The sequence below is a fragment of the Lissotriton helveticus genome, chromosome 9 (genome assembly GCF_964261635.1).
Source record: "Lissotriton helveticus chromosome 9, aLisHel1.1, whole genome shotgun sequence".
Taxonomy (NCBI): Eukaryota; Metazoa; Chordata; class Amphibia; order Caudata; family Salamandridae; genus Lissotriton; species Lissotriton helveticus.
In genome coordinates, this window is record NC_136070.1 from 262,676,618 (window position 1) to 262,703,362 (window position 26,745).

General features: G+C 45.1%; 1 protein-coding gene across 2 annotated transcripts in view; it reads left to right on the top strand.

Moving 5' to 3' along the window:
- The window catches only part of IFT43 (intraflagellar transport 43), a 308,109-nt gene that overhangs the window by 182,717 nt on the left and 98,647 nt on the right, over positions 1-26,745 (top strand). For both annotated transcript variants that reach the window (XM_078662035.1, XM_078662036.1), the window contains exons 4-5: positions 9,431-9,460; positions 10,710-10,756. In XM_078662035.1, coding sequence (XP_078518161.1) covers positions 9,431-9,460; positions 10,710-10,756 — 77 coding nt within the window. The remainder of the gene's footprint in view (positions 1-9,430; positions 9,461-10,709; positions 10,757-26,745) is intronic.

A 26,745-nucleotide genomic window follows, 5' to 3' on the forward strand; every position in this document is an offset into this window, starting at 1 on the left:
CGCCCTCTGTCTATCGCCCTCCCTCTATCTATCGCCCTCACTCTATCTATCTATCCCACTCACTCTATCTATTGCATCACCACAGTATCACTAAGGGGCACCACAACATCACTATGCGCTACCACAGGATCATTGAATGCCACAGCATCACTAGTCGCCACCACAACATCTCTCAGCCCCACCACAGCATCAATCTGTGCAACCATTTACCAACAACTGGGTCAAATATGATCTCTCAATGTTTCAAGCTTTATTAGAAATGTCACAAAAAGAGGTTAGTATTTCACTTCTGTTCTTGGATTTTCGTCACAATAAAATACACTGAACATATTCTTCACAAAAGTTATTTACAAAAGTTTAAGCTATTGCCATTATAAATTACAATAACTTTTATTTAAGTATTAATTATTAAAAAAATTCAAAGCCATTGTTATTTGTAATATCAATACATCTAAGTCACGTGAATACAACACATATTGCATTACAAATGCTATAGGTGTCACAAGTTATAACTATTGGCATTGTAAATGACAAAGCTATTATTTTTGCTATTTTCAAAACCAACACATATATAAAAAATGTGTCATTTAAAATACCAATAGCTCAAACTTTCCTAATGCGAGACCTTATGCATTGCAAATGCTTGTTAGTAGCAGACAGCGCTTGTCCAGCAGACGGAAGCGCCGCGTGGCAACCTTGCTTTATGTTTCTGCAAGACTTGAAAACTATTTTACTTTTTCTCCTGCGCCTGTTTAGGGTCGTGGATGGAAGGTGTCGGCCGCCTTGCTTTGATAAAGGAGGTCATTATGCTCTTTTCTTCAGATATAAGCGAGCCAGCACGACCCACCTCACATTTTATTTGTGATTTTATAAGTGCGAACCAGGCCTGTCAGGGACTCGAAGCGCTATAGCTTGATAGATGCATATACAATTAGTACATACATGAGAAACTGCAAGTGCCGTATTTAATAGTTTGAAAGGTTTATATAAGTAGAAGGATAGACTCTGGGAGAGGTAAAAATAAAAAGCTACATGAGATGTATCCCATATCTGATATCTGTTAACATTAATCCTCTGATGAACAGAGTTTACTAAAGCTGTGGGTATTGGCAGCCTGACCAGTACCCAAGCCTCGGATCATTTATTTTACCAGCATTTCCGTCACCCCCCCCCCCCCACCCCACATATTTAATAAAACACCAAAAGTATCTTTCTCCTGTAGTATTTTACCACTAATCCATCTATTGTTGCACCAGTGTGACGGCATCCTCCCCCGCGAGCACAGGCAACTTCCTGCCAGTTACACTTGGAAGAATCGCAGTTCAAAGTGGCTTTTACGTTGTACATGCAATAAACATACTACACAGCCCGGGCTGGCGGCTTATTGGACTACTGTCCCCGGTGTGTGGATCCGTGGTTGACGCCATGGACACCAGTTCGAATCCTTCTGATGTCGATAACATGACTACAATTTAGCTTGGCAACAATCATTATCTGTTTTTAGTACTACGATCCCCTCTGAACTTGCAAACAAATGCTTTGGTTTGTTACATAGATAAATACAACTTCCACGTTTAAATGACTTGAAATAGGTAGTTTCAAGACTAATTAAAGATTGATTTAATCAAGCGAGACCTATAGATTTTATGTATGTATGTCATATTTGAATAGCTCAAATCTAGCCTAGGCTTTAAAGGTATAACAAATATCTCCAAATTGTGTTTACATTTAGTTTAGGACCAACTACATCTACGTCCAATGATCGTGTTTCATGGCAAATTTCTTCAAAGCATTCTCCTTTACGATGTCTAAAGCTCTTTCCTGGGTGATCTGGTTGCATTATTTACATAGTGCTTCTTCCTCCTGGTGAGGTCATCAAGCGCTCTGATTTACATCCGATTCCTGGGCACCCATGGGAGTGCATGGTTGGCAGAGTGTTAGTGGTCTGGCTTTTATAGGACATGCTGATGAGGTGTGTGAGGTTTGATGACATAGGTTGACCAACTGGCAAGAAGGCAAATTCTGGACAGTGAGTGTAAAAATTCAGGACAAAGGGTCAACATTCCGGGCAAAAGCTTTGGACAAGACGCCATTTTTAGGGACACATCTGAGGCGGTTGCAGGGTTATAAAATAGACATCTGCAGAAGTATAAGCCAAACTAGGTTTATGTTCTTTAGGCTTTTGTCTAGGTTTGCGCTACTGAAACGACATATACATAAATACATGCATGCAGAAAATCACTGTTTTTTAAGAAAAAGGCATTTTTCGAAGAATGAGGGAGAAATCCAAAGTTCCAGCCCGGAGCATTTGGCTGGCAGGTTACAATGTGGTTTTAGGAGATTCTGGGAATAGAGCACATTGATCATGTTATGTAGGCATTTCTACTTGAGCTCTTCGCATTTCCTTTACTGGAACTGGTGAAATAAAAACGTTATTGAAACACCGATTACAATAAAATGAAATCCCTCCATTCGTAGACTATGCCTCCCTACCAGCCGTCCCACAATCAGCTGCTAAAGGTCATTTACCACAGGGCCTGGGGCACTGCATAGGTTGCAGGAATGATAGCTACGCCCCTGACAGGGCTGACTTTAGGGCTGGTTCCAGATGGTGTGAGAATATTTGTTGTGCTCTCCCACCCCAAGACCTCTTTCTCCAAGGATTTAACCCCTTCGCTGCGGCGGCAATTCCGCCGCAGCGCTAAGGGGGTGGGGCAGTCGCACGGCGCTTGCGTACTCGTGACAGAACCTCTTCATCACGAGACGCGGTTGCGCTGTGCTTATGACGGAGCGGTTCAGTCACGGCCCGCCCGCTCTTAAGAACGTTCAGCGCAGGCGCGGAATCGCTGCCGCGCAGGCGCTCCGAGCGGGCCGTGACGGAACCGCTCCGTCATCAGCACAGCGCGGCCGTGTCTGATGACGGAGCGGTTCCGTCACCAGCAGGGGAGGGGATAATCAGTACCACCCTCCCAATGGTGCCCCTCATCTCTAGATAGACCCGCTCTCATGTGTAGTTAATTTCTTTTACACTGCTACTCATTCCAAGTATGTAGGTTAGAGTAGGGTGTTGGAGTACTTTATATCACACACATATTATACTGACACAATGACCTGTTTAAGGTGTAAACCAATGTATAGGGAATGTTACTTGAGACCAGGGCCACTGGAGTTATTCAATTTTCCTGCTTCTGCGAAGTTCGCATAATTATAGATTTGCTGCATTTGCTCCATAATCCATCATCTGCCGCATATTCTGCAGATTTTAGATCAAATGATTCAAAAGTTACTAAAAATGCAGCAACACATATCGTGGTAAAAAATATTGTGTCACAAATATCAAGCACAAAAATATTATTTTCGTATATTTATAATGTAAATTACAAAAATATTGAAAAAATAGTGTTTTACACTAATATCAAAAAATATATTTAAAAAAATCATTTTTTAAGATATATATCTAGTTAAATATAGTATATATTAAGGGGCCGATTACGATACGTCCCATAAAGGGGGCCGCATCATAATGGCCCACTCGGTTTCCTTTCCGACCGCCTCATTATGTTGGAGGCGGTCGGAAAGGAAACTGGCCGGTCATTCCGGCTGGCTTCCAACAGGCTAGGAGAGCCCGTCCGCCAGTCGGAAGCCAGTAAGTAATCTCAAGGGTGGATCTTTCCGCCCTTGAGATTACGATCATGGTTTCCGACATGTTTCCATGCCGGTCTGTCCGACATGGAAACCGTGTCGGAAAGCGTGTTTGTGGGCCCCCATCAGGGCCCCCTTTGGTGCATGTCCTCCAGTTGATCCCTGTACCTTGTGGCAGGCCCCTTGAGTTACCTGCCATGGCGTGCAGGAATAAACTGCAACTCCCATTTCACTATGGGAGCATGTATCACAGCTGGTTTTGTCCGTAATGCATGCTCCCATAGTGAAATATTGGTCGCATCCTAATGAGGCGGTCGGGACCACCGACCGGGTGTCGGTCGGTCCCATGACTGAGTTGGTGTCGAGCAGAAGGAATTCCGCCCAACATCAAAATAACCTCCTAAATATATTAACATGTAACAAAAATATAAGGAAAATGAAATATATGTAAATATTATAAAACGTATATATAAATATATACTTATTTAAACATACACATATATATATGTATGTGTGTATGTTTATTTACACATATAACATGTATAACTATTATTAAATAATAACTTATTTTACAATTGACTAATTTGTTTAAATGTAATAATATTGCAAGTAGATATATATATATATGTGTGTGTGTATATATACACACACACACACATTCATATATAAATATACATATTTATATATACACACACACACACACATATATATATATATATATATATATATATATATATATATATATATATATATATAGTAATACATTTAAAACAGTAACAAACTAAATTTTTAAAAAGAAACATACCAATTTATTTACACATAAAAAGTATGCAATATATAAGTACATTTTACTAATAAGATATTATATATCACAAACATTACTAATTAAAAAGATTGAATTTTAAATACACTGAAACATAATAATAATATAATTTTAAACAATATAAATAAAATCATAAAATTCAAGGAATAATATATATATATATATATATATATATATATATATACTAATCCCACTCCAGTCTGTGCAACAGTAGGGAATGCGTTGGAATCAGGAGGGGTACAATGTTATATTCCCATTCCAGTTGGTGCAACAGTAGGGAAAGCGTTGGACTCAGGAGCGGTAAAATATACTATTCCCACTCCAGTCCGTGCAACAGTAGGAAAAGCGTTGGACCTAGGAGGGATCAAATTTACTATTCCCACTCCAGTCGGTGCAACAGTAGGGAAAGCTTTGGACTCAGGAGGGGTAATAGTCACTATTCCCACTCCAGTCTGTGCAACAGTAGGAACAGCGTTGGACTCAGAAGAGGTAACATTTGCTATTCCCATTCCAGTCTGTGCAACAGTAGAAAAAGTGTTGGACTCAGAAGAGGTAACATTTACTATTCTCACTCGAGTCTGTGCAACAGTAGGGAAAGTACTTCACTTCAAACACATACCTTATTTTAATACTCATATTAATTTAATAAAATGATTAACTTAAAATTAAATATCCATTAAAAACAAATACATTATTAAAATAATTATGTTTTTTACATATTTAATTTAAGAAAACGTGTTATTTAATAATTATTTCATTAAATTCCCACACTATAGTCCCACATACCTAGCAACGCACATTTAACATATATCTAAATAATAAAATGATAATGACACAATTTACATAATTAATAAAGAAATACTTTATAATTAATCAATTATTTAATAATTTTCCCACTCTATACCCATACAAACCCAACAACCTGCACCTAAAATATGAATTAAAAAATGATAATAATTACACAATCTAAATAATTAACTGTTAATTAATGAATCAATTATTATTTAATTAGTTTCCCACCCTAAACCCCTTCAAACCCAACAACCCACACCTACAATCTAACTTAAAAAAATATTATTTACACAACTTACCTACGTAATAATCAAATAAATAATTATTAATAGAAAATTAATTATACTTAAATAGCTTCCCACCATGTACCCCTACAAATCTCACAACCCTCTTCCACACTATAAATTACAGTTTTACAATTAAATTAAAAATATAAATAACAAAAATACAAACTATATTTAAAAACATTGACAACTATAACACAAACAATATAAAACATATACAATTAAAATATTATTTAAACACATGAAGAACCTTAAAAAATTATATTTCTTATCTCAATAAACAATGTTTGTCAGCAATAGCTTTGTGCACGATATTTCTGTCACGATATTAAAATGTTAATATTTCTGCAACTCTATATTTGTAACTCAATATTTTGTCTGAATACCGCAAAATGCACTCAACCCTGTCACATAATTTGGCCTTCCCCGGACACACAATTCCAGTGGCCCTCCTTAAGATAATGAGGACCACAACGTGTAGAACTCAAATTTCATCCATACTGGTAGGCATTACATGTTAAGACTACTTGGTCTGGAGAAATACAAACTCAGGGTTTATAACATAGCATAATGGTTGGGATTGTGTTTACTTATAAGTGATTATTATTATCCAAAGGAACACGATTTATCAACCTTAGAATAATAAATGATTAGAGAACTACAGTAAGGCTGTAAAACCGTGCATTGCAGTTTACATGCGCCTATTTGATTTTGGTTCATAGCTTACTGTGCTATATTAGGATTGTATTTTATGAACTGCAATTAACAAAAGAGTCCCTGTGACAAAAACAGTAAACCACTGAGCTGTCTACATAAAAAACAATTCTTTTTTCTGCATGTTACACATTGTACTTCGCTGGAGGCACTCTATCTTTTTGTACTACTTTATGATGAGCCAAGACTCAGAAAGACAAAACTCAGATCTCTTAAACAGATGAATTACTCACCAGAGTTAAATTGAAGTTTGTAGCCTTTAAATTGGTGGCACACAACGGATCTGAAATCTGTGCCTTTAACCCTATAAGAAGTGTCAAAATGCAACCTCCCCAGAGCTTAGCCCCCGGTGAGGTGACACCAACCCCTGAACAAAAACAGAATTCCATGCCCTAAACTGAGGCAGGAGAGGCCCAGCAAATGCTGTAAGTGCACAGAGAGACCCATTATCATTCTGTATGTGATAATTTGCCACCAGTCAGAATGCTAATGGACCGATAGCAGTCTGTGCCAGGTCGGGAACGGGCTGCTGCAGGCCCTTTAGTGCACAGCAGGAGTGCGAGCCAGCCCCTGTAGTGAGAGTTACAGAACTCTGAGGCTGCTTGCAGGGGACAACGCAGCTCACTCCAATGTCCAGAATTACGGACAAAAGGCATCTGTGAAAGGGATCATCAAGGGCAATGGACAAGAGGTCCAAATAACGGACCATCCATGAAATTTATGGACGGTTGGTCACCCTAGTCTTGCATATAATGTCAGAACAGATGCAGCCGCGCACCTGACCAGCTTTCACAGTGGGCAGTATCATATGTAGAGAATGTTGAAGCATATTGGTGGGGTTGATTGTGGTATAAGGACCTCTCCCAGTGGCATGAAAGGAGCCAAACCACTGGTGGCATTGTTAAAACACCAAGGCACATTACAGGGTGTATTCCCAGGAGCGGCAGAGAAACAAATCATTGGTCACAAATTTTGTGTTACTCTGCCATAATATCACATCATTTTGGTAAGTTCACATTACTCTTGTTGTGCTAAATTTCAAAATTACGCCACCTAACAGGGCCTGATTAGGATGTCGGTGGGATTGCCATTGACTGGCCGTCAGTGGTGGTCCCATCTACATCCAGCTGAGCAGTACGATTGGCACATTATGATGCAGTCGGTCAGACTGCTTCGGTGGTAGGGACAGACCAACTAACGATTTGCCCTTCGGACCATCTGTCGGATCGTATTCCCTACAATAGGGGCTGTGCCTGTTCAGGCACCGCCGTAGGGATTATGATGTCCCTTTCGGACAGCCGTTCCATGGCTGTCCGACCACCAGAGAACGGCTGGCGGAAATGGACTTTGGGGCCCCTAGCAAGACCCCTGTCCCCCCTGGGGCCCTGCTATGAGACACAGGGGCACCTGTGGTGCCCCCCAAACCTCCATGCCTGGCTCACGGGACATGGATGTTTCAAAACATCCCCTTTTCCACTGCAGCTTGTGCTGCGGCCATTTTCCTGGGCGCAGCACACACCGCAATGGAAAAGGGGATGTTTCCGAATGCCTTCACGGCAGTCCCAACTTAATTGGGTGGGTGGTACCACCGACTACATTTTGGTCGGTTTCTAACCCGCTGTGATGGCGGTCAGACGTTTCTACAACCGCCATCGTAATTAGGCCTATAATTACACCCCATCAAGCACATGTGCGCAACAGAGTTCAGTGTGCTTATGTTTTTTATGTCTTATCTCTAAAAGCAAACCCGAGTAGGCATTTCTGGCTAAAATATAGCACTAGATGCTGGTTTTGCATTTTGCATAATTTTGTGTAATTTTCCTGAAATTTTGCATAATTATACAAATGGAAATTAAATTAATTTTGCACACCCCATACCTTTAAACAAAAACAAGTATTGTATGCAATTTATCCAAGAGTGACAGAGAAACCACACATTAGAGCCAGTGTTATACCATCTGAGGAATAATCTGTAGTGTTTGCCTGGGATTAAGTGGAGAATGGTACAGGGAAAGATAGGGTCAACAGAGAGATGGAGGTTATGATCCTAAGCCCTACCTGGCCCTAGCAAACCTGTGCTAGTACGATGACACAAAAAGATACTTTCCTCCCTTTACTTAGACACCTGGGCTGAATACCCTGATAGGAGAGGATCAAATAGGCAAAATAATGGGAAGAGAGGCCAGTAGAGGGAGGGGAAGTCCTGAACAACATTGCAGAAAGGAATCCATGCAGTTCAGGCAGGGGAAGAGATGCAGGCTACAGTCGGTAATTGTCACACCCTGAAAGACCCACCATTACACTTTCTTTAATGCACTCTTGTGCTTTTCTTTGAAGTTGTGTCGTTGGGCCACATATTTCCCCTTTCATTATTACCCAATGTTGATGCCTTTGGATAATGCCCTTTAGGTCATGTCTTATCCTTTATATACATTGTGGTTGATCATGCCTTTCTGTTCATTAATGCCCAGTACAAACCTGCCAACTTAAAACGAGTGTGTACTGTGTGAGTAACGGGCAAGGCCTTGTATCGAGAACTACCTACTTATGCCCCCTCAAAAAAACAAGGAAAATAAAGTTAGCTTATTCTGGTCTCAATATCCTGTGGTGTTTCCAAACCCTTGATGGACATCAGCTGTTCATAGCCTCCAAAGAGGACCCGGACACCCACTCTGTGCAGTGGTTTCCAGCTCTTATTCCCTGATACCGTGTGATCTGGGCTTCTCACTGGGTGATCATGTGAAGGAAATCAATATTGCGTGGCACACGGTGGCACGGTGTGAGTTGGCAGGCCTGCCAGTGGCTCATGTCTAACCTTTATATTAGGCCCAGCGGATCACTCCCTTCTGTTCGGGAAAGAGTGACAGTCTGCCTTTAAAGTTAATCAGTTTCAGATATCGGCGTCCGCCTGCTCACAAGCTGCCCACTTGGAATCATTGAAATGTAGTAACTGGGAGGGCTATTTGTTTGGGCCCTAAAGAAGCTGTGCAGAAAAACAAACATGCCCCCTGTACCGATCTTCGTGCTGGGTGCCCTTCTGGTAAACCCAAAGCAATGCTTTTTTCGTTCCTGGTCTTTCAACATGTTTGCTTGTGGCCTGCTTAGCCCCTGCCCATGTGCACTTTTGAATCTATAACCTGTCCACACTCTCATCTTTGTCCTTTTATTTTTACAGGTCTGGGAAGAAAGCAGATGACGTTGAAGAGTAAGTATCTCCATCTACCAGTTCTACATCACCTCTGGCTGCACCCGTTCCATTGGTCGCCGCCATTTATAAATGGTGATCCTCCCAGAGAGGTGTGTGTGGCTGAGCCTTGAGCAAGTGCAAGCATGTTTGGCTGCACTGCAAGGTCATGGTTTTAGAGTTACTCCGGTGGATTCTGGGAGAGAGAGGGTTCTCAAAGGAATGGTGGGGCTAGATATATGTTCAGAAGCAATGTGCGGGGAAAGGTTGTCCAGAGTCATGGAATGGCGGCTCAGTAGCTAGATGTGAGTCCTTAGTGCAGGGTGTGGTGGATATGGATGAACAAAGACAGTGTATTTTGATGGGTGCACAGAGGCTGTGTGTATGTGTATTGTGTGTATGTGTTCAGAGGTAGTGTGAAGGCAGAATGGTGTATGCATACTGTGTGTGTTTGGTTGCGCCATAGATCAGAGGTTGTGGTTAGAGGTAAGATGCAGTCACAGGAATGAACAGGCGCAAAGTGCAGTGCTCAGACAGGGTGTAGTTGTAACATGTAGAGGTTGCACTCAGGGCATAGGTTTGAATAATAGGGAGTGTGTAGAGACTCTGTTGATAATTAGAGGCAGTTCTGGCTTAGATACTGAGTACAATGCAGTGGGTGTTTTTGTGCTTATGCGGGTGCATGGTTGCACAGGTTGGGTTCACAGACAGGTTCAGGGCTACGCCTGTATAGAAGTTAGACAGGAGGATGTGGTGCTCATAGGCAGTGATAAATCAAAGGCAGGGTGTGGTTGTGTGTTTTTGTATGTCTGAATGCAGAGATTGTGCTCAGAAGCAGGGAACAGGGATAGTAATGTGACCGGCTGTGGGTAGGGATGTGGTGCTCACAGACAGGGTGTTGTCGGGTGGGTGCAGAGGTTTGCCCAGCGGAAGGGTAAAGGGGCATGTAGAGTCTAGATGTGGTGATTGGGTGCTCAGAGGCAGCCCTGAGGCAGGCTGTAGTGTCTGTATGTGGTGTAGAAGTGCTAGGTGTGGGAATGTGGTGAACAGAGGCAACCAGAGTTTAAAAGGAGTGTCAGTGTGCTCTAAGGAAGGATGTTAAGGGTGGGGTTGCTCAACAGGTTATTGTAATAGCGTGCTCCCCTTAAGAAAGGTGTGGGATTATATGGACAGAGTAAGGATGTGGAGTTGGAGTGTGTAGGGGTAGGGTGGATTGATGTGTGGTGATGTATAGCGGGCTATCTCATGGTTCTCTCTTGCTTCTTTCCAGCCACCGCCTTCGCCAGCAGAGCTTGGAGGGGTCAGATGATGGAGGAGGTAAGAGCACACCTGCTACACCTCATCAGTTGGATTGGTTATGGTGGCACTGGTCACTGTATCGCAATAGAAGGCGGGGACGGGCATTCTGTCACAGGTTTTGTTGTCTAGCAGCAGTTCTTTCCATTACAGCCTGTCTGTTCTCTTTGACTTTGTTCCTCTTTTTCTTCCCTCCCTTGACTCTCATCCCACACTATTTGCACCTCTCATCCCACATTCTTAAATCCCCTTACCCCCTCTCCTCCATTCTCAATCTCTCTCTCTGTCTATCCCGCTCTCTCAACCCCGTTCAAAAGGTCAGAAACTCAGTTACATCTTGGGCAGTCATGAATGACCACTGAAAAACCATGTGGTCTGTTCAACAACATATAAAGGGGGGGGTCGATCTTTACTGTATATCATGCCCCAAGTGGGATTTACTGAGCAGTATCAGCCCTGGTATCGCTGCTTTTCCTCGGCCCCACATGGTCCTGACCATTATTGCTTGCAAGGGTTAGTCAAGATTCCCTTCATCTCCTTGACTCGTTATTGATAGCGACAGTTGAGCAATGTTGGACATGGCCCTTCTTAGGGGGATTTCCCTAAAACATTTTGCTTTTTGTCCTCCTGGTTTTTGTCAACTATTTTTTCCTGGCCTTAAGACTCTGGACACTTTCCCACTGTACTGCAGAGGGAAAGTGCGCACACCCTTCCCTTCACTGGGTTAGGTGTCGTACCTGTGGGTGCCCTGTAAAAAGGTACACCACATACCCAGGGCGGGTGCAACACTGGCTACTGGGGGATGCCACATTGATTGTGCCACCCACCTGACTAGCCTCTCAAAAATGTCTCATAGTCAGGGTGGCTGGTCTCACTCTGTTGCCAACCCTTAGGGGGCCGTTCACTACCACCAAACCAGAGTAGTTGAGTGGCCGGGTAGAGATGAACCTCCATGTGGTTTATCCCTACCGAGGGGGTTAGCTCTCCCAATGGGATACTTCCTGGGTGTGGCTGTTTCTCTTGTTAAGGCCTCACGGATTGGTTCACTTTCCCAATGTGAGTGTAGTGTGAAAGTGTGTGCTACATATGTTAGGAAAAGGTGCGCACCTGAAGTTTCTAAAACGTTAGTCAGGTCTGCCATGGCCAGCTGGTGGGTGCTCACTTGCACCTATCATGTTGTAAGACCTGGGTCCGGCCTGCCATTGCAGGCTGGTGTGCGCACTCACACCGATGGTGCTCGTAAATACGTTTCCAGTCTGCCATTGCAGGCTGGTATGCGCTTCACACCGATGGTGCTCCTAAATACGTGTCAGGCCTGCCATTGCAGGCTGGTATGGCTTTGTACCGATTGTGCTCTTAGAGAGGGGCCAGCCTGCTTTTGCAGGCTTCTCTGCGCTTTGCACCGATGGTGTACATAAATACGTGTTCAGCCTGCCTTTGCAGTCTGAAGCGCGCAATTGCGCGTTTCCTCAGACTGGTATGTTTAAGTAAATAGCCATTCTGAGAGGACTGTTCACTTCCACCCGAGTCCTCGAGGGTACTTCTTAAGGGGTGAAGTTAGTGGAAGGTGAAAGGCAGGGCAGGTACACTTGTTTGTCCCCTGCCCAGGTAGTGAGGAATGTGCATGCTTATTTTCACTGCCTTTGAGGCTTGCTCTTCCCATAGGCTAACATGAGGAAATGGTTGAATTCACTTCAGACTGCAATAGTGGATTGCAGTGGAGCAGCCTCATAATGTTTCATATCATTTGATTTGCCGCGACAGCCGCTTGCCAGTAGTAAAGGTGGCTTTGCCCGTAATTCGTGCAGAAATGCCACTACTAGAAAGTGGGCCTTTCTGTGCTCTAAACTCTTTGAGTGCCTTGGTGCTTGGCTCCAGTCCACACTGGAGGTTGGAGGAGCACACCTGGGCGTTCTCCAGTGACAGCTATAAAACACTGGGCTTTCAACTGGAAAGACAGACCTCTATCATGTGCAGGCCAGCTGGAGAGTTTGGAGGAAGAGGTTGTGACACTTGGCCTCTGGAGCCTGATTATGGCCCCACTAAAGATAAAGATCTACATTCCATGGCCTCATGGCAGCCAGACTGAAGTTTAGGTGAGACATCTCTGGTTCAAAAGGAGACACTTTGAACCACCTCCAACTTCAAAGGAACACTCCAGTATAAGTACTGGTGCCATACTTCAGCACGGGTGAGATATGCTTGTGGGGACGTAGGACCGGAGAACCTGGACTGTGTGGTGCACATTGCCAGATGACTCTGTTGTGCTCAAGGAGGATTACTGCCATTGAAAGTGACTCTGTGCCCTTCCTGAATAGTGGCTGCCCTGGGCTGACTATTTACTGCTGTGTGGCACCTTGAAGTCTGCTCTCTAAGGGCTTGTTGATCTTGCCCCTTGTTCATTTTGTGGTCTCAGGGATATTAAAGATCTCCTAAGAGGAACACACACCATCTACCTGTGACACCTGAAGCACAATGCCCTCTCAAGTGCTCACATGGTCTGCTGGATTCCAATGGAAGCGCGTCATGGGCGTGGAACTAAGAAGTGTACCTGGAGACCGGATTGCCGTGCATTGAGCCCAAAGTCTGGCCCACTCTAAGGCGAGGGGACCTCTAATCGTGAGGGGCCTTGGCACGCATAAGCGTCTTGATGGTGGTGTGCGGATTCACCGGTTGCGAGACCACAAGGCCCGCTTCATCGATCGTGCTGCATCTCTCTTGTGCGACATGCCGACTGCATGCTCATTGAATGTGGTGTCCGATTCTCAGCCAACCAGAAAGTGCCATTTCCAACAAGCCGGCAGTGTTTCCAGGAGCGCTGTCTAGGATTGAAGCTTATGTACACATCACAACACCTAATTTTCCCAAACAATAAAGATGGGTGACCAGTGAGAGGTATTATTTGCTCCAAAAACACTTTGGAACACATTTTTAGATAAAGAGAGAATCCTTTTGCTTGCTATGTGGCGAAAGCACAGTAAATCTATGAGGTCAGTTATCTGAGCGGTTCATTAAGTGTTCAGGTCTTCAGGGTTATTTCTGTGTTTGTTTAAGGTTTCAGTCACTGGTGGGAGAGAGGAGGAAGTGATAGCTTAGTTTAGCACAAAGGACTGTTCTTTTTTGAGTCCAGAGTAGCTTAGTGTGCTTGGCTGCAAGTGATGAGCTTGGGCATCAACACCCTTAGCTACAAAAACAGAGTTGGCATGGGGTCTGGTTTTTTGCAGTCTGTGTTCTTCCTTGGTCCTCCTCCCACACCCTTGGTGCCTGGCTCACAGATGAAAGGTCTTGCTAACAAGTGGACTCAGTTTCTTGAATATGGATACTCATAGCTGACCTTTATGCGTGCTCCGAGGGAAGTGGGATCTAATTAGATCTTTTCTCAAAAGTAGACCGCTGCTTAAAAAAAAGCAGAGCCTCGGTGAATGGGACGTCCTGGTAAGCGGGTTACTGATGGCAAAGTCTACTAGTAACACTTAAAAACCCAATGATATTGGGAACCACCTGTTGCAGTCAGGAAAATATGATCATGTTTGTCCAAATTTACTAGGGGCTTGATTGTTGAGTGGCTTGAGAAAATGCAGCTACCTTGAGTGCTGTGAAGCTTCAAATTCAAGGTCCAATCCAGTCACTAGAGAGCGGGCAAAGCGAACCCCAGAATTCCTTTGGGCATCCTCATAGCCCATCAGCTACATTGATGTCTCAGATCAACATCCGGCAAGGAACGAGGCAGGAAAGGGGGCTGCAGTAGAAATAGTACTAAACATTTTTCGGTCTCGGCTCTAGACATCGCACGTTCTGTCTCGAAGGGACATGTTGTATATACTTTCTGGGCTGATGCCTGCCCAAGGGCTTCCCATTCGCTGGCTCCCTCATCGCTCTCCTATTCTTTCTCCTCATTTGTCCATGGCTTGCATGGTTCATGCCTCTTCCTGGATTTAGCCCTTCCTGAGAGTAAGGACCAAGTACTATATCAAACCACTGGTCACCGTTTTAGCATCTGTTTTAGGAACTACTTTTTTCTTTCTCTAACTGCAGTTCACATGAGCGCTTGTGTTTCACTCCGAGCTCCTCTGTAAATAGGATTGTAAATCTTGTTCTTAACTCATCACGTTCGCTGAGCATTCAAAGACCAAGATAAAATATCAGATGCTGTTTTCAGAGGGCGCCTGTTCCCTGCCCCCACCTCCTCCCTCATGCCATATTACTGTTGCTTGGGCTCCCGAGTGAGTGGCGTTGAGCTGTTCACCTCGTTCCTACACATAAGCTATAGGCCGGCCTTTCCCATACTTGAATGCAGCTCTAAAGCACAAGTTAGAAGTTTGAAAATTTCCTCCTTCCCTCTCTCTGCTTTTATTTTTTATCGCCTGTCTCTGCGCACTCTTTCAGCATTGCAGGAGTGTGTAGAAACCTGATGCGACCAATGAGAGATGCAAATCCTGGACTGGAGTCATGCTGGATCATTGCCACATATGATCGGGATCCAACCCCCACATTAAACGTAAAGGCAGGAGAAAGACAAAACCTGGGCTAAAACTTTTCCGACTTGCGCAAGATTACACAACACCCACACGCTGCAGCTGAGAGAGAGAGAGAGAGATGGAACGCATGAGAGGGGCTGTATCATGCAGCTGGATAATATTAATAAATGAGAGAACGTTAAAATCACAAACCAAGTGCCACATCGGGTGGATTTTACAGATTCAGAATCTCATCCCAATACTGGAGCTGACAGTTCAAACCTAGCCCTAAACAGCTCAAACCTACAGCATCTGCATCAAACACCCACACACATTCTGCAGCGAAAGTACGGCGAAACATGGCACGCGCCATCACTGCATTATACAGGGTTTGCAGAGGGGTTGCAGGGGAATTTTCAACCTTCCAACAAGCCCTAAGCTCTCAAAGCGCAATAGGCTATCGAGTTCTCATTCTCGGGTGTGCGCCCCCGTTAACGAGCTTTGTCAGTATTCTGGTAGTTGTACTGACGCAGCAAGCAATTTGATTGCATGCTAAATTTCACTCTCACAAAGAGAAAAGAACACTTGACAAACATGGTGTTAGTTAAAAGGCATGGGAATCCGAAAGTAAGGGGTAGTTTTGTATTTGTGGGGGTTTCTGATGGATGTTACAACATTTAGCCTCAATTCATTTACTTGCTCTGTGGTTGGGTTATTTCATGCGACTATATTACAGAGTGACAAGCATGGTTTATTTTTGATGCTGGCTGCCAGAAAACGTGTTTCCCATTGTATTATTTGGATGAGAGCGTCACATTGGACGTTTGTAGGGGACCCATTGCTTTAAAAGTAAGCCATGTACATGCCCATTCTTGTACATAATTTTTCTGTTTTTAAAACGTTAGCATGTCTGTTAAGATAAGTAAAAAAAAAAATTAATGCAGCTATGTGTAGAAAAATGTGCGTGTGTTTCACGATTACACCCCATTGTATACCCTGGGCCTGTGTAACAGCGCTATTTTTGCTCACTGTGTGTGGCTTTCTCTTGCATTTATTGTGTTTTATTTTCTAAAGTTAACTTTCTTGTATTTTGCTAAGTCTTCTTTGCACTCATGTTTTCTTTTGTGTTTGCTCGAGGGCGCTGTCACACCGGCATTAACACTAACACTTTAACATGAACACACTAACACTGTCACAGTGAGATCCATTTGCGAACCAAATACAGCTTAAATACATTCACATTGACAACGCCAATAGCTCGGAGCTTGGCCATTGCTGAGACCTATTGGCTTTGCCAGTGCTTGTTTCATTGGTGCCTGTGTAAGCTTGTGAACCAGGTCCACTGTTCCAGAGCTGCTTGCTTGGACTTTATAGGTTGTCATAGACGTTTTCTCAATCGGTTTCTTCCATTGGCTCTTACTCTTCAGTCAGGCAGTGCCTGCTCATTCTGAAGGGTAGACAGGTGCTCTCTACCACTACAGGCAGCTCGTCAGCCAGCTGGTGATCACCACCACATGCCCTGCAGAGGAAGTCTAGGTCCAACACTTCCTGTTGTAGTGGGTCATAGTGCTCTGAATGTATTTACTTTTGGTTAAGAAGGGCTGCTCTAATCAGGGTGCACAACATATTTAAAGGGCTGGCCGTAGCCTATTAGGGCCGAAACTCGATTCACCGGCTTGCCCTCTTGCTGGCATACCAGAATTAATGTCAGTCAGAGCTGATTTTGTTTTATTTTAATAGCTCTTTGATTTGTAAAGTAGATGCCAGTAATCTTTGTCAACATGTGTCAGTGATATGTACAGTAACATGGACTGATTGATTGACTGATTGATGATTAAACTGTACACACAATCAGGGAATTGTGATGCCCGCTACACACCTGTGAGGGTCTCAAAGCGCGGGGATGCAGCTCCGAGTCAGTCGAAGAGCCAGGTCTTGATGCTCTTCCTGAAGGTGCGCAGTGTGGGGGAGCATCTGATGTTGACCGGGAGCTCGTTCCAGACCTTTGCCGCGACGTAGGAGAAGGTTCTTCCACCCGCTTTGGTTCTGCGGATGTGCAGGATTTCTGCAAGAGTGAGGTCGGCAGAGTGGAGGTTTCTCTTGAGTACGTGGAAGGAGACTCTTTCATTGAGGTATTTGGGTCTGGTGTTGTGGAGGGATTTGTAGGCATGGGTGACCAGCTTAAAAGTTACTCTCTTCTCGACAGGGAGCCAGTTATGGCCTCGCAGGTGTTGGGTGATGTGATCATGTCGTGGGATGCCGAGGACGAGTCAGGCTGCGGTGTTCTGGATGGTCTGAAGTTTGCCTAGCAGGAATTTGTTGATTCCAGCTTAGAGGGCATTTCCATAGTCCAGTCTGCTTGTTATGAGTGTGTGTGTGACGGTCTTTCTGGATTCGGAGGGGATCCCTCTGAAGGTCTTGCGAAGGAAGCAGATGGTGGCGACGACGTTGATCTAGCGGGTCATGGTGAGGGAGGAGTCAAGTATTATTCCAGGGTTCCGGGCATGGTGCGCGGGGGTCGGGGGTTGCCGAAGGCAGTGGGCAACCAGGTGTTATCCCAAGCTGAGGGGGTGGATCCGAGGACTTCTGTCTTTTCCGAGTTGAGCTTCAGACAGCTGCTGCTCATCCAGGATGCAACGTCTTTCATTCCTCTTGGAAGCTGAGTCTGGTGGCTTCCGGTTCCTTCGTGAGGGAGAGAATGAGCTGGGTGTTGTCAGCGTAGGATACAATGCTGAGTCCATGCTGTCTTGACGATGGCGGCGAGGGGGGCCTTGTTGATGTTGAAAAGCATGAGACTGAGCGATGATCCTTGGGGTACTCCGCAGTTGATCTCTGTGGGCTCGGAGAGGAAGGGCAGAAATCTGATTCTTTGGGTTCTGCCGGTGAGGAAGGAGCGGAACCAGTCGAGGGCGGTTCCCTGTATGCCAGCGTAGTGTAGTCTGATGGTGAGCATGCAGTGGGAGATGTTGAAGGCTGCGGAGAGGTCTATTAGTATGAGGGTCGCTGTGTTGCCCTGGTCGAGGAGCGTGCATATGTCGTCTGTGGCGGCGAGGAGGGCGGTCTCGGTGCTGTGGTTGCTGCGGAATCCGTATTGGGAAGGGTCGAGGATGGTGTTCTCTTCGATGAAGTTTGTCAGCTGGGGTTCGACATCACACGGTATGAGTTGTTAATCACTTTTTTGGGGTTGTTTACATGAGAACATTTAAACCGCAACTTGATCATCTAATTCCTATTTCCCTCATTGAGGAGCATGCAAGCACATCTAACGCCGCCCTTGATTATTCCCCCCCCCCGTACAGTATGGGTGTTCATGTGGGATTTCAGAGTCCATTATCCTCCTCCTCGAATGTCATTTTCGGCTGTTTCCCGTTCCATGTTTTAAGGAGTGTGGGTTTTGTCTCCCCGTCCGCCCCCCAGGTTCGCAGGTAAACCTGTTTAAATTAAGCAGGATTCTCGACTTAGTTTGTTGTGTAAAATCCTTATCTCTTGTTCCCCCTCCCTACCTGGTTGTCTTTGCATATGTATGTATCAAAATGCTTATTTCTGTGCTACTCCATTTTCTCAGTTCTCCAAGCCTCTGCAACACAGGGGGAGCCCCACAGGCACCTTCACCACATCGCTATGTTCCGTTTCCCAGAAGCAATGGCAGGTCTATGAATTTGGTTGTGTTCTTGGCTTTTGCTGGTCTAACGAACCTGCCCAAGCATACAGCGATATTATTGTCTAGGGGTCTACCCATCCATTCCGTCAGCATTCAGTCAGCACAGAGAGTAGAGATGCCCACTGTGATTGGATGTAGCATTTCCATACTATATGTAAAAAATGTGCCTCATCCTTTTTGCGCTCGGGGCGCAGTTCCTGTCTGATGCCAAGGTTGAGAAGAATGGTTGTCTGCCACAATTGCCTGTCTCAATGGCATCCTAGAGTATAGAGCATTCATTACCGCCCTCCTCGTGTATTTGTCCCAGCAGGCTTTCATTTTTGTAGCACTCTAGGGTGGGGCCCCTCGTTCTCATCCCTGCATTCGGTTCTGTCATGAGGTTCTCATTGCCTATTAGAAGGGCCACTGGAATTATGCTACAGCGGATGGCCAAAGTATGTGGCAGGGTTGAGTAAATTATGCGGCACGAAAAGGCACATTATGTGGCTAATGCAGCAGATTTTGTGATACTATAGCCTTATAGCCCGCCGTAGAGGGCTATACCGGCTATTAAAGGCCCTCTCCAGCGTTAAAGGCCAGAGCCGAAGGCGAGGGCCTTTAACAAGGGAGAGGGACTTTAATAGCCGGTATAGCCCTCTACGAAGGGCTATAAGGCTATTAGAACATTCTGCCACTATAGGGTAGAATGTTCTAACAAAAAAGAACAAAGCCTTAAGGGAGCGTGAGGGGATTGGAATCCCCTCAGGCTCCTTGAAGCCTTTGTTCACAGCCGGAGCTGTGAACAAAGAAACATTGGAATGTTGGAGCTCCAGGCTTATACCAGCCATTATAAGCCCAGAGCACTCCATTGTTTTCAATGGAGACCCAACATTCCAATGTTCTAATATTACTTCATTATGTTGTCTTTTATACACTTTTTAAAACTGTCTGGGTATTGGTTGCACCTCATTAGTACCTGTTTAACACCCAAACACAACAATAAGCAACAGAAATGTGACTCGTAAACCTTTTTGGCAAGGGCCTTCCACTGCACAGCAACAAGAGCCGCTTCTTTGTTATTAACTTTTGAACTGTTTGAACTAGAAACAAAATGTTTTTTTTGTTAAAATCTGCAGATTATGCAGCAGATGATGAAATATGTGGCAAATGTGGGAAATCTATAATCATGCAAAAATCACAGTGGCCGCACAATCGCATAATTCTAGTGACTCGGCCTATTATGTTTGTTATATCCCGTCTTACGGTATCTAACTCTACTTAAAGCCACCATGTCATCCATACCAGTTGGACAGCTAAATAGTTGGTCTCAGGGTTTGGGTCCACATATTTCTCCTCAGTGTATTGGGCTCATGGGCTTTTCTGTCAAGATATGTCTCCTTTGGGTTTCCTAGGTCAGTTTTGAAAAAATTGACTTCAAGTCGTGAAAAAAGGATTTTGGTAGATCAGGGGAGAGCCGTAAAGCAGTCTGGGTAGTACTATCATCTTAATGATACCCGCCCTTCCGATGGGGGATAGTGGGAGCCTAAGCATGAACTGAATAGCCTCTCAGGCATTAGTGACTCATTTATCCAGGTTTCCTCCTTCAGAATAAGATCAGTGTGATAGATCTGGACCCCCAGGTATATGAAGGTTTCTGGCTCCCATATTAGGGAGTCTCCTAAATATTCAGGGAGTTCATTATCCTCAGTGCTCTTAAGGAGAAACAAACAGGCCTTATCCCAGTTCATCTCGAGGGCCAAAATGGCACCAAATTCACTCTGCAGTGATACCCTTTGAGATAGGGCAGTTTCTGGGTCCCTCAGAAACAATAGAGCATCATCCGCATACCATTCCAGTGCATGGTGTCTACTGCTGATTTCTACACCCCAGTCCAGACCTCTGGCCTGCAGCGGGCATGCTAATGGCTCTAAGGCAAAGAAAAAAAAAGATAGGGGGTAGAGAGCATACCTGTCTGGTCCCTCTTTGTATTTTCCATATGTCTGAAAATACCTTACGTATGTGCACCCATCCAAGTGGTTGCAAGTACAGCAACCAAATCCATTTCAGTATGTTTCCTTTGAGCCACATGGTATGCTGCACATTGAACAGGTATTGCAATGTATCGAAGATCTTCTCCAGGTCTAAGGAGGCCATGTATGGGGACGCCGGGATGAAGCTAACTTGGTTCATGGTGCGTAGCAACCTGCGTAAGTTAATGTGTGTGTGTTACGGTCTGGGTCAAAGACAAACTGGTCTGGGTCAAAGACAAACTGGTCTGGGTACACCAACCCAGGCAGGTCAGTTAGCAGTCGATTGGCAATGACTTTTCCTAGTATCTTGCATGCCGATGTGAGGAGTGATAGTGGCATATATGATTGGACGTTAAGCAGGTCTCGTTCCAGTTTAGGTAAGACCAGGATTATGGTCTCCCTGGTCAAGTTCGGAAGCACCTCAACATGTTGTGCCTCGGTATACGTGGTGTAGAAGTTGGCAGCCATCCGTGACTTGTAGGTAGTATTAAACTCAGGAAGTAAGCCATCTATTCTGGGTGTTTTCCCTTTTGCCAAGTGATCAATAGCAACTTTGTTATCCTGAACATCTAAGTATGCGTAAAGGGATAGTGTTTGTTTGAATGTGAGTCCCAGAATATGTATTAAAGACAAGAGTTGAGTTATTTTTGTGCATTGGGGGGTTGCGGCAACATCATATATGGTGTAGTAATAGGCAACAAATACCTTGTTTATATCTGCCTATGTCATGGCTAGTTGGTCTGAGCTTGTCCGTACAGCCTCAATAGGTTTCTGTGGGGTTTCCGATCCCAACTGCCCTGTCTTCTTCCCCATGAGGGTGTTTCAAATATTCTTTATAGTGAATGCAACTAAGATGTTCCATCAGGGTCTTATACGTTTTAGTCAAGTCTAAAAGTCGCAGTATTTCCGCTAGGGTTGTTTTTTCAGGAATTTAGAGTCTGCGGAGTTGTCTTCCAGTTTCTGTGACCTCTCTCATCAGCGTTGTCTTAAGACTATAGGAGGTCTTGATGCACAGACCTTGAATGACATCTTTGATGGCATCCTATTCTATATTTTGGTGAGAAGCTGTACATTCGCTCTCCCTATTATAGGCATGACCGCTTCTCTGATTTTAGTTCTAAAGCGGAGTTTAATAATGTGTCCGGTTGTATTCGCCATGTCTGTATTGTAGGGAGTGTCTTTCTGAAGTTTAGTGTTAGTAATAGGGGATTGTGGTCTGAGGCAGTACGTCACAGATATTCTGCTTTGTATATGTGCAGTATAAGCCTGACAGACACCATGAATATGGCGAGTCCTGTGTGAAGTCCGTGTGCACCTGAGTAGTGGAGTATTCATGGCTCTCTGGGCATATTTCCTACACAACTCTATTAGTTCCCACCTGTTAGCCTGAATTTTCGTGTCAACTGTCTACATGTGCTTGCCTGAAGGGGTGGTGCTGAGCGGTCCAGATCACTGTCTAGAACCAAGTTGTAATCTCCACCCACCAGGCGAAAAATACCCATTGTCCTAATGAGGCGTGGGTATAGGGCGTCAAAATACTGTAGCTGTTCTGCATTGTGTGCATCTATACTAGCTATCGTTAGTGGTGTCCCATAAAGGAACTCTTCGATAATCATGTATCTCCCCTCTGGAACAACTGTTGTCTGTAATCTCGAGGGGGATCCCGAGAGCCACCCAAATCGATATGCCCCTGGGAAAAACTGAATATATGGTGCCTTGCAATTGGCCTCTCCAGCAGTCGCACACCACTCCTCTCCTGCTCCCAGAGAAGCCTCGCCCACCTGCTCGCCTGCTACAAAACTGAAAGTTATTACCATTTTATGTTTCTGCTTCTTTTGACATGCAAGAAAGCAGTGGGGCAACATTCCACCGCCCTAGTGGAGGAGCCGCCCCTGTGGTCTCCAGCGTTTCTCTAGTCTGTTTAGCTCTTGTGCTGTCAAGTCAGAGCTGAATGTTGATTCCGGCACAGAGGTAGACGGTGAGCAGTTATTTCTCATGGCACATGTGGGAAAAGGTGCAAGGTCACAAAAAACAATGTAACCTTTCCTTGCAAGGGAGGGGGGTCACTTATACCAGTGACCCTCCTGGGGGAACCTTGTCAATGTACGTAAAACACAAGCACACAGCTGAGAGCAGATGGCCCTGCAGTGGGGGCACACAGTCACAGGATTTTTTCCATCTGTACAAAAAAGCTTTTCTAAGCATGCAACAGCCCTCTCTACAGAACACAAGCGGCTGCAGTGATATGTGTCCGAAGGGAACAGATGGAATTCACACGGGGTGCTTGTATTTAGAAGATCTCGCTTCAGAGGATGCAGAGGAAGCCCTCCCTACCCAAATCCTACTGCCACCGAACAGTCAGTCACATAGAGAGGCACTGACAGATTATTTCTTGGTGGATGATGGGATGGCACTTTGAGTGCATCTAGACTGGGCCCAGTCTAACTCTCCATGGCGGGGTGTCAGAACTGGCACTGCCCCCCCTGGACTGCGGCTTAGAGAGCACCAGGTGAAGCCCATTGTAAAGACCAGGGCTTTAAGTGGACCGGGTCTCACCGGGTCTGAGCACCAGCAGTTTTTTTAAGGGGACCTCGAACCGGGTCTCTTTCAGGCTCTGTTTTGTGCCCTGGCACAGGTGGTCCGTTTTTTTCCGGACTGCAGTGACAGCAGGCACATCGATGTGCGCGTGGTGAGCGTTGTAGGGGAAGGTAAATCCTTTAAAGAGTCCTTTTCTCTCTGGATTTCCCTTCTCTTTTTAAATCTCAGGAGCAGCAACATTGTCGTGGTGTGACCACCAGGGCTTTAAGTGGAAGTGTTTTCACTATTATATACAAGCCATAGTTGCTGCTTATTTATCTTATGTACCTAGCAACCATTGACAAAGCCAATAGTCCTGACTTGTGACTTGTATCATATATCTGGTCGCAATGACAGGAACAGCAAAATACATGTCGGGCGGCACACTCTGCTAAACACAGATTTTTATTTTACGTATTTTTAAGCTCTAATTTACATTGGCCACGCCCCTTTGAGAGACCCCGACCCCCCCCCCCCCCACACACACACACACTTTTTTCATCCCACGTAAAGCCCTGGTTAAGACACAAGTCTGCAGGCTGGCTCAGCTCTGGGCCTTCCTGCTTGCACAGAGTGTCTGTCTTTCTTATTCTTTCTGTCTCGGTTTCTGTTTCTTTCCTGTTTTCCCTCTCCCTTTCTCTCTGCTCCATCCTGCTGTTTCTTTCCTGTTTTCCTTCTCCCTTTCTCTCTGCTCCATCCTTGCCAACCCTCCATCCCGCCGCTCCCACGGATAGGATTGCTTTGTTGGGCTTCCGAGAGCTTTGAATAGGGTATTTGACAGACTCGGTTTACCTAAAAAAAAGACTCCTAAAGAGCAAAAAAGCTGTCTTGAAAGATGATTACAGAAACACGACAGCATCATTTAAAAGTGCCGCGGGCGCTGCTGTGAAAGATGTGGCGGCGGAGGAGGGATGAGCGAGACGCAATCCTGATTGTTAAATACTTCCCCGGGGCCCTCAGTCCTTCCTCCCTGTCCCCCACTGCTCCAGCCCTCATCTCACGCGAGCCCCCGCCATCTCGAAAACACCGACTGCCAACATCTGTGATCAAAACCGCGCCTCCTTCGGCAGCTGCCACCGTGTGCCACCCGTCCAGAGGGCAGCTACTGAAAATCACCGGCTTACTCGAGGCTGCCCATCACCGAGTCCAGGAAAACCCAAAGCGTGGAACCACGACAGATTTAATTGGAAATAAAACCTGTCTGGTCGGATGCGTCGAACTAGATAGATTATTACAAGATCAGTTCTTGACTATGTTCCCAGCAAAGTGCATTACACAGGGCCTGTGAATGCAAGTGGTTGTGGGTGGTGGGTTAAACATGATCTGTGCGTCCCGTGGTTTTTGGGTGGTGGGTTAAACATGATCTGTGCACGGAGTGGTCCAGTGTGGTGGATTGCACATTATCTGTGCATGCAATGGTCCAGAGACAGTGGGTGATACAAGATCTCCTGGTGCGGTGGCCCTGTGGTGGTGGATTCCAAAGGATCTACCGTGCAGTGGTTTTGCGATGGTGGATTAAACATGATCTTTGCATGGACTGGTCCAGTGTGGTGGCTTGCACATTATCTGTGCATGCAATGGTCCAGAGACAGTGGGTGATACAAGATCTCCCGGTGCAGTGGCCCTGTGGTGGTGGATTCCAAAGGATCTGCCGTGCAGTAGTCCATTGGGGGTGGATTATGCTGGATATGCTGTGCAGCAGTGCGCTGGTGGTGAATTAACAGGATCTGTTGTACAGTGGCCCTAGAATGGTAAATTAAGCTGGATCTGCCGAGCGGTGGTCCTGGGGTGGTGGATACAATTGTTGGTAGATTAAACAGGATCTGCTGTGCGGTTGTCCAGGGGTAGGGGATTAAACCAGATGTCGTTCAATGATCCACTGGTGGTGGATTAAACAGGATCTGTAGTGGTCCATGTGTGATGGATTATACATGATATCCCAGTGCAGTGGTCCTGTGGTTGTGGATTATCAGGATCTTCTGGGGCAGTGGTGGTTTATGTAGGATCTGCTGATACAGTGGTCCAGCCCTGGCAGTGTTCCATTAGTGTTGTATTATTCTGATATCCCCCCGGTTGTGTACCTGGTATTATTGATTACGTGGGAGTTCTCAAGCACGGTTGAAAGATGATGTATTACGCATGGACTGCACCTGTAACATTCCAATGGTCGGATATTACACAGGACCTTGTTGCGTTGCAGGATTTGGTACCTACACAAGATCTGCTGTCAACAAATTCTTGGGCGGTGGAATACACAGCCCAAGTCTGATAGTGGTCCAGAGTGGCGGATTGTACCAATCTGCGCCAGTGTTTTGAGATGATGGATTACACGTTTCTGCTGTGGTAGATTACATAGGACCAATAATTCGAGTGTTCATTGCACTGTGCCTATTCCAGGTGTGTTGAGTGGTAGATTTACTACTGCATTGTTCAAGTATACTACCGCATCACACATGGCTGGTCCTACAGAAGTCAAGTAGAGTAGATCACGGAGGGCTCGAACCATAAGCGCCCAAGGGTGGCGATCCAAGTCATCATGTGTATTTATTTCAGGCATTTCATTATAAATGCCCAGCTGGTCTGAGTCTTTACCAATCTAAGACCTACTGGAGCATAGTTCTCTGTGTCACGGTGTCTAACAGTGAATGGGCAGTTACTGCATGGGGCAACCCCTGCTGATCCCACGTGGCTTAACTCAAGAGACCGGGTGTGGGTGCTAAATATAGGGAATATTGTTATACCTTAATTTCATAGCCAAAATGTCGAGGTTTAAAACTTCGATGTGTATAGATATTCTATACCTTACTCCACATATATTTACCTTGACAACCTATATAACATTAATGTAGGTAGATGTGGAGTTGAGGGTGGTAAATAAAAATGTCCTTAGGTGCACTTGCCTTCGCGATATTTTGATCCTCAGTATTTTGGCTAGGGTTTTAAGGTATCACGATATTCCCTACTCAATATTCCAGGCTACAGCCTAGTGACCAGAGCTTTCATGTGAGGAGACACATTTTCCCTGCTTCAGTTTGTTTGATCTTGCTGCTGAGCGCATGCCAGGGCTCTAAAACAGTGACAGTGCAATTATACGTGGCAGGTATGGGACAGTATCAAACACCAGGAGAGCTTGGAGCGCTGAAAAATAAGATTACATGCTGTCTGTGGTGGATGAAAGCTCGCTTTCCGTAGAGGAAGATGAGCCATTGAGTTGGGTAACAATAAACATCCATCATCTATCGATAGCACACAGATTCTCTTCAGGGGGAATATTCCTGTTATGTTATGTTACTTTATGTGGCTTAC